The sequence below is a fragment of the Ornithodoros turicata genome, unplaced genomic scaffold (genome assembly GCF_037126465.1).
Source record: "Ornithodoros turicata isolate Travis unplaced genomic scaffold, ASM3712646v1 Chromosome32, whole genome shotgun sequence".
NCBI classification, from domain to species: domain Eukaryota; kingdom Metazoa; phylum Arthropoda; class Arachnida; order Ixodida; family Argasidae; genus Ornithodoros; species Ornithodoros turicata.
Window position 1 is genome coordinate 321,963 of NW_026999357.1, and position 17,508 is coordinate 339,470.

The 17,508-nt window shown below is 48.1% G+C and overlaps 1 protein-coding gene across 2 annotated transcripts in view; it reads right to left on the minus strand.

Annotated features, from left to right (window-relative positions):
- Positions 1-16,449, minus strand: part of LOC135373811 (uncharacterized) — a 120,195-nt gene extending 103,746 nt beyond the window's left edge. For both annotated transcript variants that reach the window (XM_064606878.1, XM_064606877.1), the window contains exons 1-2: positions 16,355-16,449; positions 15,524-15,667 (exon numbers count right to left, since the gene is read on the minus strand). In XM_064606878.1, the coding sequence (XP_064462948.1) occupies positions 15,524-15,667; positions 16,355-16,430 (220 nt within the window). In that variant the 5' untranslated portion in view covers positions 16,431-16,449. The remainder of the gene's footprint in view (positions 1-15,523; positions 15,668-16,354) is intronic.
- Between the last annotated feature and the right edge of the window lie 1,059 nt (positions 16,450-17,508).

A 17,508-nucleotide genomic window follows, 5' to 3' on the forward strand; every position in this document is an offset into this window, starting at 1 on the left:
CGTCATCATGGCATGTATGAACTTGTTTAGCTGTTTTGCAATTTTACTTCGAATAAGAGGAATGTGTGTGCTTAGAAATAGTTTGATGTTGGTTTTCTGCTTTGTTCAAGTGTTTCTCTTCGCTTTTTTCCTCCTTGTTGTCTGACAAACATGCGCTGACCTGTTCTGTCATGCTTTCCTTCTACATGTTTTTTTTTTTTCTTTTTGACTAGGAACATTCTCGTCTTGTTGATAGTGCTGCCTTGAATGGGAGTAGAGCTGTTCTTAATAATTTTGCTATTCGTTTAGTTCAGAGAGTAGCCGCAAGGGGAACAAGTGTGTGGCTTTATTCAGGAGGAACAAAGCGCCATTATTCAGTTATCTGCCTGGCTCTCGGATGGGATGGACATGTCTTGATTAGCTCGTTCTATGTAGCCATTGATGGTGTTAGGATATTTTGTTCTTCTGCGAGTCTCATTTAGGAAGACTTTGGGAATGAAATGCTAAATTCCTACAATCACCTCTTATGTTTTCTGTTTCCTATGCAATCGTTATAGTAGAATAAAGAAAATAATCTTGGGAAAGTGATTCAATAAGTAACAGGTCCCCTGTCTACAGCGTACGCGTCCTTCAGCTACGTAGCTACATGCTAGGGTCATGCCGCGGCTTTATTGTTTCAGGTGGTCCTTGTCCAGTTGAGCATTAGTGGAAAAAACAGTGTAGCCCTGAGACAATAGGCTGACGTCACGACCAATAAGCAAGACCTGCAGGGGGCGCAAGGATTCACTTCTCTCTTGGACATTGGCGGGTGTGGACGCGTTAATTCTGTTCCTAGCAATTGTGTGGCCGTTAGTGGAAAAGCGTAGCCTCGGTGGGATTCAGTTTACCTCTGACGGGGTACGGATGTATGGTTCATCACTGGTGAATGGTGTGTGCTTTCGTGGACGGATGTACAATGAGGACTTTATGAATAAGTGGAGTGTGTGTATGTTTGCCACTTTGTTTAAGTGTTTTTCTGTGTTTGCTTTCCTTTGTTGTCTAGCAGTCGTGCAATTTTTCCTCTATTGACAGGGCTCCTGACGTGTCCAGGCGTGCATGCTTTGCTTTGTTGATGATCTGTATTTTTCTTTTTTTCTGAGAGATTCTTGTTGATCATTCTTGTCTTGACAATGACGCTAGTGCTGCCCTGAATGGAAATAGTGCTAGAATAATTCTTAATAATTTTCCGATTAAATTAGTTCAGAAAGTAACCGCAAGAGGGACAGATGCATGACTTTATAGAGGAGTAAAAAGCATTACGATTCAGTTCTGTGCCTGGCTGTCGGATAGAAAGGTCTTATCATTCTGCGCTCCCCGTGACTCCTGTTGTGGTGGGCTGAGTTGTTGTGTAACTAATTCTTTCGCCAACTTTGTCCCCCTTTTTTGCGATTTTCATGCCCGTGCATGTCGGGCGCGGGTTGTTGTTGTCCAGGCATCCCCGCCTTTTTCTATCTTCTTCTGCCTTGGGAACGAGAGTAGCGCTGTCATGATTCTTAATAATTTTGACATATGAAATTAGTTGAGAAAGTAAACGCTAGGGAGGCTGCTGATGCATAACTTTATAGAAGAGAAAAAAGCATTAGGAGTCAGTTCTGTGCATGGCTGTCGGATGGAGCAGTCGCATCGTTCTCCGCTCCCCGTGACTCCTGTTGTGGTGGCTGATTTGTTGTGTAACTAATTCTTTCGCACGTGATAACTTTGTCCTCCCTCTTTTATGATTTTCATGCCCGTGCACGTCGGGCGCTGGTTGTTGTTGTCCGGGCATCCCCGCCATTTTCTATCTTCTTCTGCCTTGGGAACGAGAGTAGTGCTGGCATGATTCTTAATAATTTTGCCATGAAACTAGTTGAGATAGTAACCGCTAGGGGTGCTGCTGATGCGTGACTTTATGGAGGACAAAACAGCATTACGATTCAGTTCTGTGCCTGGCTGTCGGATGAAGCAGTCGCATCGGTCTGCGCTCCCCGTGACTGCTGTTGTGGTGGGCTGCTTTGCTTCTGTGCCTGATTCTTTTTGTCGATAGCTATTGATGGTTAGCATATTTACTCTTGCTTTCCCAGCCTCTGTATTATGAGTGTTTTCTCCTTGCTTGTCCAGAGCTGTCCTAACCTGTCCAGACATGCCACGATGACGTCACAGCTGACGTCACAGGATGTCCGGAACTGGTGGTCGCAGCTGAAGATGCTTTCCAACCTGCCTCTGTGCTTCGTCTGCCAGCGATGGTCAGCGGTGGTTCCGGAACGCTTTCTTCAAGATGGCCGTCGTTGGTCTTCAACTAAACTCCTTCTCTCGAGAGATCCACTCTATTTCTATCTTTTTATTTTATTTCCTACCTATTTTTATTTTTTATCAGCTCAAGTAACCGGCAAATCACACTGGGGTCTGGACACGTCTTAGATGCTTCCCAATTAGTGTAATGACTCACTGAGTTATCCTAATTACTGTGGGGGGTCCCAAATTGCTGTAATTGCACTAGTACGATCAGTTATGGACTACGCTTCGGTGGTATGGTTCCCTGAGCAGCAGAATAAAATACATATGCTTGAAATGATCCAAAGAAGAGCTGTTAGATTTATTTATGGCAGATATTCGCGTTATGACTCCCCCTCGCAATTACTCCACCTCGCGGGACTGACACCATTGTATCAAAGGACTCGAATTCAGCGACTTAAGCTACTATGGCTCATAATAAATAACCATACCTGTATTAGGCCTTCTGATTATATTACATTTAACACAACTGGTAGCCACCGAACGAAACATAGCAAATCCATTAAACAATTATTTTCTAGGACTAACTGCCTTATGTACTCTTTCTTTCCGCTGTCCATTCAGGCATGGAACGGACTGACGGAGGAAATGGCACAGTGTGACACCTTGTCGAGTTTTATGCTGGCGATCGCAAATTTATAGGTAGAGTGTGCTGCTACGTTTGTTGTAATCTTATGTGAAGGTTGTATGCGTGTGTAGATGGTTTTTGATATATGGTATATACATGTGTTCGAGGTTCATCTAAATTTTCTGTATACCCGCGGCTGCTACGGAGCAAGATGTTTCTCCGTGTGTATGTAATCCCACTCCATCTTTGGCGTCTAAGACGCTAGAAGTATAAATAAATAGATAAATAAATAAATTGCTAATTAATGGCATCCATGCCTCTGTGTGATACCCCTGTCAGACGGGCACATATACGGCCTTAACGGTCACGGCCGTAAATGCATACTGTCATTAACTTCCTGCCAGACGGTCAGCAATAAGGCCTTTGCGACAAAACTGGGGTAGAAGGGCAACGGCGTTCCCGCAAGACATTCCATCAAAACTGCCCAAGCCTCGTTACCAAGCACACCATAAACAGGATTTAGCACATTTAATTCAATTCGAAATAAAATGCTTTTTACCCGACGTAATATTGTCGTCTTTTTTTTTCGTGTTTTTCTGGCGTTTTTCCACTTTGCTTCGCTTTTTATCCCATCTGTACAAGTGCTACGTTTGTAGTTACACCCTCGAACCACTGCACGCGGCATCGCACCGTGTCGTCTGCATCCAAAAAGTCAAGACGCCACTCAACAAAATATCCAAAGCACTTAAAAGCAAATATACAGAGTGTGTACAGAAAAACATGACCCGCATTTTTACATGTAACTCGTTGTCTACTTAGCCGAGGAACTTCCGGTGGCGCACGACGGCGTATTTATGCGTGCGAAAGCTACAAAAAAATCCTGGAAGCCATACTCAGTGTAAAAAAATAAACAGAGCGCGAAAACATGGGCTTCCATGCATTAGAATAGGGCGGTCATGACACTGCATGGTAGTGTATTTCGGTCTCATGAGAGTTATGTGCAGGCACCGCTAGGGGTACTGCCGATGAGCATCCATGTGGGACATCGTTTCGATTTATGCACCGATAGCTCCCCTAGCGGTACTTGAACACAACTCTCTTACGTGCACCATGTTGCCCTTTCACATACACCCGTTGTCCACCATGTTGCCCTATTCTGATGCACGGAAGCTGACGTTTTCGTTGTTCCGTTTATTTTTTAAGCTGGGTATGGCTTCCACAATTTTTCTACAGATTTTGCACGCATAAATGCGCCATCGTGCGTCGTTAGTTAGGTAGGCAACAAGCTATGTGCCTAAATGCGGGTCATGTTTTTCTGCACACACCCTGTAGTTTGCTGTTGTATTTTGAAAATACCAACAAAACGTTGTTTTCGTGTACTTTCAGTAAGAAAAAGCGTGATTTCGCTACATTACATTCAACGTTCACAGACTTGTTTATCGATGTGGACATCATCGACAAAATGCCTTCACGGATACCGTCTGGCAGCTCCCCAGAGCTTAGGGCCGTATGTAACTTACGGCCATTCCTTAAAGGAGTACAGAGGGCCATTCAAAAAAATTTCAGATTAAGATATCTGATGAAAGTGTGTGTGTCATTATACCGAATAGCGCGAGAGGTATTGATGTGTGCAATTTGTTTCCCAGAAAAAGCCTCACATAAACATAGCTCCGCGCCTTCACTCTTAACTCGCCACTCCAGCTATAACGAGGATGAGGAGGTATGATGGCACGTCACCGATGACGGCATAAGGAGACTCCTTCTGGTTTGCTGGTCAGTGGGGGTCAGCGCATTGTCCCTTTGCTGCCGTAAACCTGTTTTGCCAGTTTTCCCGGAGAATTGGGGATAGAAGCAGCGGCCGAAGCATTACCGAGCAAGGAGAAAGGCTTTATCAGAACCCCGAACAGCCGAGTAGCAGACGACAGCGGAGTAGCAGACAACATTTCTCTAGGCCAATCAGCGAGCGTTCTCCTTATAGCGTCAGCGCGAGGTTCCAGGCAGATCACAGGCTGGTACTGCTCTTCACCACCGTTGCGCACGGTCGCTTTTTGCGGCGTATTTTAAATTCAATTTCTGCGATAATTATGACTCTCTGGTGTAAATTACTTCGCATGGTGCATCTTACTGGCAAACTTAACAGTTTTATAGGAAGAAAACTGGGTGTTAAAAATGACTTCTGTGCTACTTTAATGCCGTATATGTGCCCGTCTGACAGAGGTATAAGTTTCCGGATACTTGAGCTGATCATATACTACTTTTGTCTAGTGTGGAGTACAAAAAACAGTTACAGTCACAGCCTCACGAAATCTCGTGTGCATGTGATGTAGGACATACTTTCCACAGTATGCCCTGTGGGCTGCCGCTTCCGGTTCAGACACGTGTACACCTAGAGATAAGGTTTGTGTGATAGGGGGAGACGCCCCTGTCTCCGAGATGTTACTTAAGCGACGGTGGAAGGCAGCGGGAGCGAGTTTTTGCCTGGACTGGGTTTTGCAGCGACACGACCGACGCTGCTCTGCGCTTGAACATGTAAGAGAATAAACACTGTTTCTCTTGTTCAATTGCTGTGTTCGTGTTCTTCGGGGTTGCGGCGGGTCGATTACGGAACCACCCCGGGTTTGTGGGCCGCGGTTCCCACAAAATTGGCGCCCAACAGTGGTGTTTTCGACTCGCTGTACCGTTTTCCCCGGAGGGCACAGCATAGTTGCCGGTAGTGTGTATTTTTGCTTTGTTTGTTTTTCGTCCTGCCGCCGTCTGCGTTGCAGCGCAGGTTCTTCGACCGGAGATGCCTCCCAGGAAGAAGCACGACCCAGACAGTGACGAGGACGAGCCTGCGCCAGTGGCTGAGGACTTGCTTCTACAGATGGCATCCCTCTGTACGTTACTGACGCAGCAGCTTGGTAGCAGTACGCCCGCCGCCCAGCCGTCCCTGGACACGCCGCTACGCCTGAATCTGACGGTAGCGACATTTTCGGGCTACAGCGACGCCAAGTCCGTCGAAGATTTCCTTGCGGACCGGGAAGCTTACCAGACAGCCGTTGGAGCAACCGACGAAGCCGTCCTGCGCGGATACTACCCGCTGCATTGGTAAGCTCAGCTGCTGTGTGGCGCCGGTCTCAACCCGCATTTCCGTCTATGACCGAATTTCAGCGGCTGTTTCGGGAGGAATTTCTGCCCCCGGATTACAAAATGCGTATGCGCGAAGAGCTTGCAGCCCGAACGCAGCATAGTGATGAGAGCCTTTTGGAATACATTCGGGCGATTCGGGAACTGTATCGAAGAGCGGACCCTCTCGCAGACGAAAAAGGGAAGGTGGCACGCGTTATCCGACAGTGCCACCCTCGGTTCAAGCCATATTTACGGGGTCGAAGTTTTACTTCCCTGTCGGAGTTAGCTACAGAAGTGCGCAGCATTCAGGCCGACTTGCTAGCTGAACTGCGTTACCGCCCACCCCCTAGACCGGAGGAGACTCTTGAGCCTAGTTGTGCATGGGGCGGACTGGTACAGGCAACGGAGCTGCATCCCCATTGGCCTGCAGGACCGAATACCGGAGCGTCGGCAGGCCCTTCACACCGCTCACTCGATCCTTTTGCGTCGCCGAACGTCAGGATACCGGCGTAACGACAGGATTGAGGGATCAACCCCACCGCGCTCTAATGGACTAAACGTTGGGAGACCGCGTTGTTACGGTTGCGGGCAACACGGACACATCCGTCGGGACTACCCACATCGTACTTCGGCCACCCCCGAAAGAACCCCCCAGGGAAACTCGGAACGCCAACGGCGGTAACCGCAGATTACGAATTCCAGTCGTGGGCCGGAGCGAACATTGATAAGAGGCAAGATACTTCTAACCGTGCTATCTTTTCTGATAATACAGTGGCCTCAGTCCCGCTTTCGTGCCGATTGCAAGATGACATCTGCAACATTGGACCGTTCATCGTGGTGCGCGTTCTGGGCAAAGACGTTGCAGGTTTGGTGGACACCGGAGCAGCTGTTTCCCTGATCGGCGACACCATCCACGACTGGTGCCGGGAGCGGAACACCTCGGTACGGATGACCAGGACTCGCCTAAGGCTCGCCTCTGATGCTGTTGTACCTGCCGGTGGCGCGGTGCGCCTTACCTTGACTGTCGATGGACATCGGGTCAGACAACGCTTTGTTTAACTTCCTGGACTGGCAGGAGCAATGATCCTGGGACGTGACTTCATTATCCGGATGGGACTTGTCCTAGACTTGCGTCGCGGAGGTTACCAGCATGCATGCAGCAGTACCTTCTACCTATTCCTGGAGTGGACAACCCCTGGAGCGGACCAACGCCGGACTGGTGAGGGAACCCAGGACGACTGCTCAAAGCGAAACCGGGAACCGACTGGCAACAGCGATGAAACTAAGCAGCAAGCCGCTGGAGTACTTCGCGGCGCTGGACCATCACTGCCCGTTGGAGAGCATCACGGAACGGGATACCAAACGCCTGTAGTTGCAACTGCTGCCTTGCATGAGGGTCTGCAAGGGTTTCCAGAAACCTCAGAGCAACGAGAAATGCTGGAGCAAGCATTGCTACCCTTTTCCTGGATGTTTATGGAAAAACCAGGTTTGACCGAAGTCTTGGAACACGGCATAGACACCGGCGACGCAAGGCCTTGGAGATGCAACCCGCGGCCGCTTAGCGGCCACAAGCGCAAGGTGCTCGATGCTGCGCTGAACGAAATGATCGAGACGGGTGCTGTGAGACCCTCGCGCAGACCGTGGGCCTTTCCAGTGGTACTTGCTCCGAAGGAAGATGGAATCGCAAGGTTGTGCGTGGACTACCGCCGGTTGAACGAGGTGACGGTGAGAGATTCATATCCATTTCCCACTATAGACTCGATCATGTACACGTTGGGATCAGCCCGTGTGTTTACAATCTTAGACTGCAGTCGACGATTCCTGCAGATACCGATAACACCTAATGATGTTGAAAAGACAGCCTTTACCTATCATAGGGGACCGTTTGAGTTCGTCCGGCTTCCCTTTGGACTGTCCAATTCCCCGGCTAGTTTTCAGCGTATGATGGACGAGGTGCTCGGCGATGCGAAGTACAACTTCGCCATGGCTTATATGGATGACGTAGTAATTTTTTCACGTTCATTCCAGGAACACTTTTCACACCACCTGAAAGTCGTGTTGGGACGTATGCAAGCTGCTGGGTTGACTGTCAATCCTCGAAAAATGCAGTTGGCGACTAACCGCATCGACCTCCTAGGGTTTACAGTGGAGTCCGGCACGGTCAGGCCGAACGAGGACAAGCTGAAGGCTATCCTAGACTACCCTCGCCCGCAGGACGTAAAGAGCTTGCAGCGCTTCCTTGGTATGATTGGATTTTATAGACAATTCATACCGCGGTGTTCGGACATGACGCAGCCACTAACCTGGCTATTGCGGAAAGGTGCGTGCTGGTCATGGGGAGAAGCACAGGAGAATGCATTCTCCGCCCTGACGGAAGCGATAGCGCAGATCACCTGTCTGTATCTCCCAGATCTTAATCGCCCATTTGTAATGCAGACAGACGCGAGCGATTATGGACTGGGCACAGTGTTGTTACAACAGCACAAAGGTGAACTTCGGCCGGTGGCATTTGCAAGCCGCACGCTGACATCACCTGAACGAAATTACACCGTGACAGAGAAAGAGTGCCTAGCTATCATGTTTGCACTGAATAAGTTTGACATGTATCTGGATGGTGCGAAATTTGCAATCCAGACTGACCATCAGGCACTCACGTGGCTGAGTAGATTGAAAAATCCCGCCGGAAGACTTGCACGTTGGAGTCTGACGTTGCAACGGTACGACTTCTCGATCGAATATCGGAGGGGGACCTCTAACAAAGTGGCAGATGCGCTGTCTCGAGCACCTCTGCCCGTGGAGGGCGTCGTTACCACGCAGGAGCTCGTAGCCGCGGTTGGACAAGCCGGAATGGACAGAGAGCTAGCGTGGGGACACATCGTGAGCCGGAAGGACATCGTGGAAGCCCAGAGGACGGACGGACTCTGTCAGCGTGTAGTAAGGTGGCTGGAGACAACGGGCCCAGCGGACGCCGGAGACGCTGAAGAGAGGTTCGACTCCTATCAGCTGAGCGAGGATAGCCTTCTGGTGAGGTATATCCCCCAGACGGACGACGAGGAGATCGGTGGCAGCCCTTTCAGGATCGTAGTACTACGAAAGCTACGTAAGTTATTCCTCAGATATTTCCATGACTCTGCTCTGGCAGGTCACGGTAGCGGCAGCAAGACTTATTCTAAGTTATGTCGTATCGCGACGTGGCCAGGCATGAGACAGGATGTTTTGCGGTTTACTCGCAGCGGTCCAGTGTGTCAGAAGTCGAAACCTAGGGGCGGACAGCCGCCAGGATTGCTGCAACCGATTGTCAGTCAGGAGCCTTGGCAGATAGTCGCATGTGACGTAATGGGGCAAGTGGGTTGAGCTCTATCCCCTGCGGAAATTGGTGTCAGCCCGGATCTGGGATCGACTAATGGATGTGTTTTCGCGGTTTGGATTCCCGGACCAGCTTATCACGGATAACGCCTTGTACTTTACAAGTAAGGTGTTTGTCGACACATGCTCGGCATTAAGTATTCGACATAAGAAGACGTCCCCCTATCACCCTCAGGCAAACATAACTGAGCGGGTCAATAGGAATATCAAAATGATGGAGGTAACACTTACCAGCAGGCATAAGGATTGGGACGCGCGTCTAACGGAGATTGGCTTCGCCACTCGTACGACGGAAAGTAGGTCTACTGGGTTCACTCGGAGAACAAGGAGCAGTCAAAAACAGGGACAACGACACAAGAAGACACACAAACAGAGGCTCTTCTTGTGTCGTTGTCCCTGTTTTTGACTGCTCCTTGTTCTCCGAGTCATGTACCAACAAGCCCATCAAGCTACTCTAGTCTGGTCTACTGGGTTCACCCTGCCTATTTGAATTTTGGACGAGAAATAGTATTTCCACTCGAAAACACGCTACGAACACTGAGGGAACAACCCCGTCGCCCATATGCACGATATGCGGAAGATATTCGCAACCGTCTCTCAACTGCAGTTCGTTGTGCACGTGAGAATCTTGAGGTCGCACGACTGGAGCAAGCATCCCAGTACAACAAGGGTCGACGCCAGGTAACATACCGCGTAGGAGACTTAGTCCTGAGGCGGACGCATCCACTTAGCGACGCGGCGAAGGGCTTCGCAGCTTCTCTCGCGGACCGATGGGACGGGCCTTACCGGGTAAGTGCGCAACTTACACCCGTAACTTATAGACTTCGCAGTACGTAGTACGCAGTACGCAGTACGCAGTAACGTCGCAGTACAAGCGAGGAGTCTGGCCCAGTTCACATCACAGACCTCAAGGAGTTCATCGATCGCATCTTGGAGCAAGATGAAGGGCGAGAGGACTCCGGCACACGTTCGTCGCAATCCCAACCCTTCCACGGCCCCATCGACACGGAGTCGCAGCCCGCTGAAGATGGGACAGTTCGGGGCGGGTTACCGGGGTCTCCTCGTTATAACCTCCGCCCTCGTAGACCTCCAAGGTGATGTTTTTTCATTTTTTTCCCTGCAGATGCCACGACCACCTGCAGCGAGAAGCCGTTCTCGACCCCAACAATGGCACCGACCTCAGCGACCCCCTGGGAACTCTCCTGCTCGGAGGCCTTCCCCGTCACCCCGACTTGTGAACGTGGCTACCTGGACTGTCCTAGTTGAAGGCCGCAGTATCGGATACTGTTCCAGAACGAGATGGCGGAACCAGGCGCGACATCTCATCGGTGACCCACCTGATTCCCTACCAGAGCCCTTCCGCGGGCTGGGGTTATCAAACAGACACCCCACCGAGCCTCCAGCGGTGTACACGGAACAAGAAAGGAGCACTACGTTTTAACTACGCCCATACTACCGTGCTAATCAAGAGAAAATTATGCGAAATGGACGTCGCAGGACCGCTGATGCGGATCTTCGAGGGACCTGTGGAGGATCTCTATTCCGGCTCCATAGGTATCGCGCGCCTATGGAAATATCGTAATTTTAATCATGAGATAAACACAAGGACGCAAGTGTGCACCCAAAATACTTTATTTCTATCCAGATATTTCCCGTTCATGCAGATCGTGATTACAATATTGCCACGTTATATAAACAAGAAAAAAAACATCCATGTTGCTCTCTGTATCGTTAGTTGGAATCTTGCATGGAATCGATGCAACTGTGTCCTCACGCTCCTTCATGGCTTATGAATGGCTACCGGTCTGTTTATATTGTTCCTTTCTGTGTCTTCCGGCCTCTGGAACTCACTGGCCAAGTTCTGCCGCTGAGGCACACTGATAAAAATGACAGAAATAATACAGGCATCATCGGTCTCTGCCTTTGGCACGTATGTATACGAGCGTTCGGCCATACTTCCCGTTTACCTAGCATTCTTACCTGTAACGCATAAGACAGTAAATAATTCCAAGACTGCTCACAGAAAAAATATCCCACACTCTCTGGGACACGCTGAGACGCACACAGCAATGAATGGCCGATGCTGAGCGGTATAGCCGTTTAAGCCTGAAAGAACATCAAGGACACAGTAGGTGGATCACAAAATATAACTAGCACACACGCGCTAATATTCCTATGTTCCAAGCTCAGCTAGGATAGATAGATTTTTTTTCACTAGACAGTGGGTAATGCGACTTGAAGAACAAAGGAGTCTAAAACGCGAGCGCTAACAAACAAAGGCACCACGGCCGTTTACGTGTATCGGTCATAGATACTGGCCGCCGATGAAGAATCCGTTGCCTACAAGGCATATTCACCTAACTCTTCACAAAATTCAAGCTGTACTGGTGGTGTTTGCGTTAAAAATTACCGTATTACTCCAAGCCATTGCAGAGCCGACACGTTTCTCCAGCCTCTCCAGCGGCGTTTGAAATCATCCACACAACGGGCTATGGCATCACCTGACTCTCTCTTCTGCGCGTTGCGAAAAAACAAACCTTCTGCGCAGATTTCTCCTTTGGCGGCGACGCAGTCAGACGGCAGAGCGGGAGAGAAGGAGGAGGCGAAGGGTGAAGAGTGAAAAGGGGTGTTCAAACGGCTCTTTGTAGACACAGTGGGGATGGGGTGCGCATGTTGTCTACAGGGTGATATATGTGGGACGTCTGCTGCGTATACTCGTTGGAGCATCCCAACTAACGCATCCAAGAGGCGTTCAATGGATGTTCACGTTAGGCTGCAGATGCTCGGACCCTTGTCGGATATCCAGGGGCGGTTACTGGTTCTGTGGGTGGTTGATAAATCTGCTACAGAATCTGGGCCAAGAGGATGGACACTTAGAATGATCACAGTTTTTAGTACCATGCAGAGGAAGATAGTGTAGAGTACCTTCACATTTTGTACTACTTTTTCTGAAATAGTTGTAATTATGCTGCAGCTACATAGGCAGCAGTTAAAATGCTATTCATAATTGCCAAAACTTCATGCTAGCACCCAATTCTTTTTACAAACTTTGGTTGATAAAATGAATGTTTCGGTGACTTCTGTATATCCGGTTTCACCAACTCTGGTTAACTGAACCAAGATAAAATGTTGTGAATTCTTGAGCTTAGCACAAACTTTTTTTCATTGGTGATTTAGTGAAACAGAGTTTTATGACCGTTCATCTTAGTTCAGATGCTGAAAAGGTTGGTGAAACTGGGTCATAATGTAGCCTTTGAGTTCATGGTGCTGTGCAATGGTTTTTCAAGGAATTCAAACTACAAAAAATGCTAATAATAAAAAATTCTTGGCTTAACTCTTTATACTTAGCTACATACATGTCTCGGACAGCATGTAAGAAACTCAACAAAATAAAAATGTCATCATGACGTTGGTAGACAGACTGAAACCAAACAAATCGGAAGGGGAGGGAGATCTATTGTCATGAAATTAATTCGGAACGTAACCGCTAGGGGGGCAGATGCATGACTTTATACAGGAGAAAAAGCATTAAGATTCAGTTCTGCACTTGACTGTCTGACGGAACGGACGCGTCATTCTACGCTCCTCGTGACTGCTGTTGTGGTGAACAGTGGGCTGATTTGTTGTGTGACTAATTCTTTCAGATGTGATAACTTTGTCCCCACTTTGTTTGCAACTAGCAGTGACGTGCCCGTGCATGTCGGGTGCTGGTTGTTGTTGTTCCTATCTGGGCATCCCTGCCATTTTCTGTCTTCCCCAAAGGCTGCCTTGGTATCGGAAACTAGAGTAGCACTGGCATGACCCTTAATAATTTTGTCATGAAATTAATTCATAAAGTAAGCGCTAGGGGGTGCAGATGCATGATGTTATAGAGGAGAAAAAACAATACGATTCAGTTCTGCAACTGGCTGTCGCATGGAACAGACTGCTGTTTGCATATGCTCCTCGTGACTGCTGTTGTGGTGAACAGTGGGCTGATTTGTTGTGTGACTAATTCTTTCAGACGTGATAACTTTGTCCCCACTTTGTTTGCAACTAGCAGTGACGTGCCCGTGCATGTCGGGTGCTGGTTGTTGTTGTTCCTATCTGGGCATCCCTGCCATTTTCTGTCTTCCCAGAAAGCTGCCTTGGTCTCGGGAATGAGAGTAGCGCTGCCATGAGCCTTAATAATCTTGTCATGAAATTAATTCATAAAGTAAACACTGGGGTTGCAGAAGCATTACTTTATAGAGGAGACAAATCATTATGACTCAGTTCTGTGCCTCACTGTCAGATGCAGTGGACGCGTGGTTCTGTGTACATCGTGACTGCTGTTGTGCTGATTTGTTGTGTGCCTAGTGCTTTTTGTTGTTGGCTATTGATGGTGTCCCTTGTTAGCCTATTGAACTCCTGCTTTCACAGCAGTTTGCATTCCTCTGTCTCGATTATGAGTCTTTTTCTCCTTGCTTGTCCAGAGTTATTGTCCTAACCTGCGCAGACAATGCCATGATGATGTCACACCTGATATCTCAGGATGTCCAGAACTGGTGGTCACAAGAAGGACAGGCGCACCACCTGGTGTGATGCTTTACAACTATGTAGTCACCTGCCTCTGTGCTCCATTGCCCCAGCGATGGTCAGCAGCCGTTCCGGACCTCTTTCTTCAAGATGGCGTTGTTGATCTTCAACTAAACTGCTTCTTTCCACTCTGTTTCTATCTATTTTTATATTTTATGACCACGAGTACCTGGAAAGATGCAGGGTGGTGTGGATACGAGTAAGATGATCCCCAATTAGTGTGGTGACATCCTGGATGGTCCCAACTATTGTGGGGAGTCCTAATTTGCTCTCATTGCTAGTTTAATGACGTCCACACTTGTGTGTTTCCGGATAGTCGTGGTCAGTGCCTACTACTGACAAAGCAGGATAAAGTAACTGGCCACGTAAATATAAATAGCGTCACTGCTGTGGAATGTTAGGTAGTAGTTGTAATGGTGTGTCCCATCCCTATTTGTTTGCATGAATTCGCTTGGTGTAGTTCCCAGTAAACCAGAAATATCCCAGGGACGTCCCAGAAAAGTCTCAGACGTCACCTATCTCCAGGAAGTCCACCAGACGTTATTTGGACGTCCACAATGTGACAATGAAAATCGTCCGACATTGTATCTCCCAGGGACATCTGCAGGATGTAAAACGAATTGCCCCACCGCGTTGCATTTTGCGCACATATCTGGGACACGTGACGCTTACTGGAGTGACGTAAGCAAAGCGAGAAACATTTAGGGTTTAGACCATTATTTGCAAAGCAATCACATCATGGAAGATAGTTTGAATTAAAAACACAATGTTTGTGAGAAAGGGACGCCAGAAGTATCAACGGTTATGCTTCGGCGTTGTTGGCACACGAACTAATTAGTTCCCAAGACGTCTTCACCGTTACAATCGTAGTTCACCGCGCTGTACACTTACTGAACGTACTCCTACAAGTCTCATTTCAGTATATGCTCCATCCAGTACGCCAGAAGAGGCCACCACAGGCCTCCGTAGGTAGTGCTCACTCGATATCATATATGTGTGTATGTGCGAGTGCAAGCGGTCTCCCATAACAACAATGGGATACGCAAGGTCACGTGGCGTTGCCGATAGGTGCTGTATCCATAGCTATATACAGCGGTTGCATACCGCTCTCAAATAAAAGATGTCGATTATTTATCCAAAACAATTTCTAAAACGTGGACAGATAACAAAAACTGAATAATAATGGATAGTGCTCAGCATACAAGCTAATTTGATATGAAACGGTAAACGTCCCATTCACATCCAGATATCCAACAGAGACGTTCATAGGATGTCCCCAGGACTGCAAAATGAGGAAGAAAGTCTGTTCCCAGGCACGTCGCACGGACGTAAACGGGACGTTCACGAACATCCCTGGGATATCCAAATGCCAAATTCAGTTCTTCCCCACGATATCCTTGGGACATATTTGGTTTACTGGGTTGAGATAAGTAATTTTCGTTAAAAGGCCCCCTTCTGACCAGGGTCCCCTTCCCCTTCTTTGTAGCATCGTGTACATCGTACGCTGTCAATGTTCATTTACAGGAAATGACTGAAGGCCAACAATTTGAACACTAGTCCATGCCTATGTCGCATTGGGTCACGCTTCTAGTGTTCCTTTCTCGCGCACAGTAGAAATGAAAGGTCGGGACATACGTGTCACTCTTGTAACTCCTGGTGTTGCCCCATCTCCTGATGATGCCTCTCCACCTGCAGAGGACGGTGTCAACTGAGGGATGTTTCCAGCGGGCGCCGTGGGATAGTAAGCTTCGGACTCCGTGCCGTCATCTCCCGTATCTTCTATTAGAATGCATCACCAGAAAGAGGCACGTATGAGCCGTCGAGAGGGCACAGAGGTAGGTAGGAAGAAAACAGAGGAAAGTGGGGGGCAACTACAGTACAGTTCCTAGTTCCCATGATCGCACTTGCTCCCTGTTCTAATCCTCTAACGCTGATATATTTGCTTCCCAATACCGGCAAATAGTCTTATAACTTTAGAAAAACCTCCGTGCATTTAGTCACCGAAGGAGCACAACAAAATCATCAAAGGCCTATATGGAGTAACACAAAACGTAGCTCTTGCACATAGTTGGACGGGCGCTATCTGCGATTGTCGGAATCGATGCAGGGTTCAAGGATGCGAGCGGAGGTGTGTAGGTTACAAAAAATGGCGCTGTAGTTTTATAGTTCTGAAATTAATAAAGTAACAGGAAAGATTACTGGGACTACCTCTGTCCGCAAGTTATCTAAGACGGGGAAACTCGTACGCGAATTGACGAAAAAAAATTGCAGATTTAGCACTATAGGTAGTTTCGGATTTAAATGACCAGCATAGTTGAGCCTTGCCGTGTGGATGGAACACGCTACATTGAAAAGTTTGCGCTTGTCCTTCAACCTTACGCTTGCAATTCCTTTAATTGCTTGCAACGAACGTATAGGATGCTCGAAGTGAGCACTGCGAAAGCATTTGCCTGGGGAACGACATACCGGCTTGCTTTGAGCTCAAAACAGTTGCCAGGGCGCCGAAGAACAGAAGCAGACAAGCGGCAAAACATATCGCCATCAGCAGTTTACGCTTTCCTTCGTCCCTAGAACAAGCATGGGTTACCAACGATATCGACGATAAGGTCAATGCACTGCCAATGCTGCTATCCCGTTATCATGGAGTCGAGCACTGCGGTTAAGGTCACTAGGTTATATGCACTCCACGTTTTCTTTAGATAGAGCAGAAACGTTTTTGCCGTCTTCATGACGTCTGTCCATACCAGCACTCTGGTCGACATGCACGGGTATGGAACTCTACTTGCATTTGACGAGAGCGCAATGTCTGATCAAAGCACCCCAGACTAGGCAATTAGAGGTGTGAGTTCAAATCTCGCTACTGGCGCTCGCTGACTTTCCCTCGAACTACTGCCTTTCATAGCCTTGCTTGGACTTTGGACATGTCGTCCTAATTATTGTTCGTTCAGCCTGTCTACCATTTACGTCTCCCTACTCGACATGATCAATAAACGCTAGAATGACACGGACAGACAAGGGACAGGGAACGTTGTCTTCTGTGCGTTCTTGCATTTCTACATCATGTTACCAAATCAGCACGTTCTCCATCTTCTACTCTACACCAATGTTTCTCAACCGGGGTTCTCCGAGCCTTGTCGCGAGTTTCTGCGATCAGGATCCTGTTCAGCACCCGCGAGTGAGGGGGCTGACGCTCACAGGCGGCAGCTGTCATCGTCATAGTTAATTTCTCCGTGCCGCGCTTTTGCTTTTCTCTTGTGTTTTTCTTTACTAGACCTGGAGTAGCATGTCCCGCAGTGAACGGGCTCACACCTCTATTTTTTCTCCTATCATCATCATCATCACTTGGAAAGTCGGAGTGTAACTTTGGAGATAGCTACTCTCCTCCCTATATGGACTTTGGATTTACCAACATTAGTGGCACAACGCGTTATCTGCGGGGGGGTACTGTGAAATAATTGAATGAATCCGGCGAAGTTCAAGCGACATCTTGCGACGAAGCAATATGTAGCTAAATTCATTGTTTTTACATAATTCAATATTCGGTCAAACAGATTGAATAATTTGCTATATATGTACTGCATAAAGTTGCCTTCTCTAACACTTCTATACAGTGGCACCAG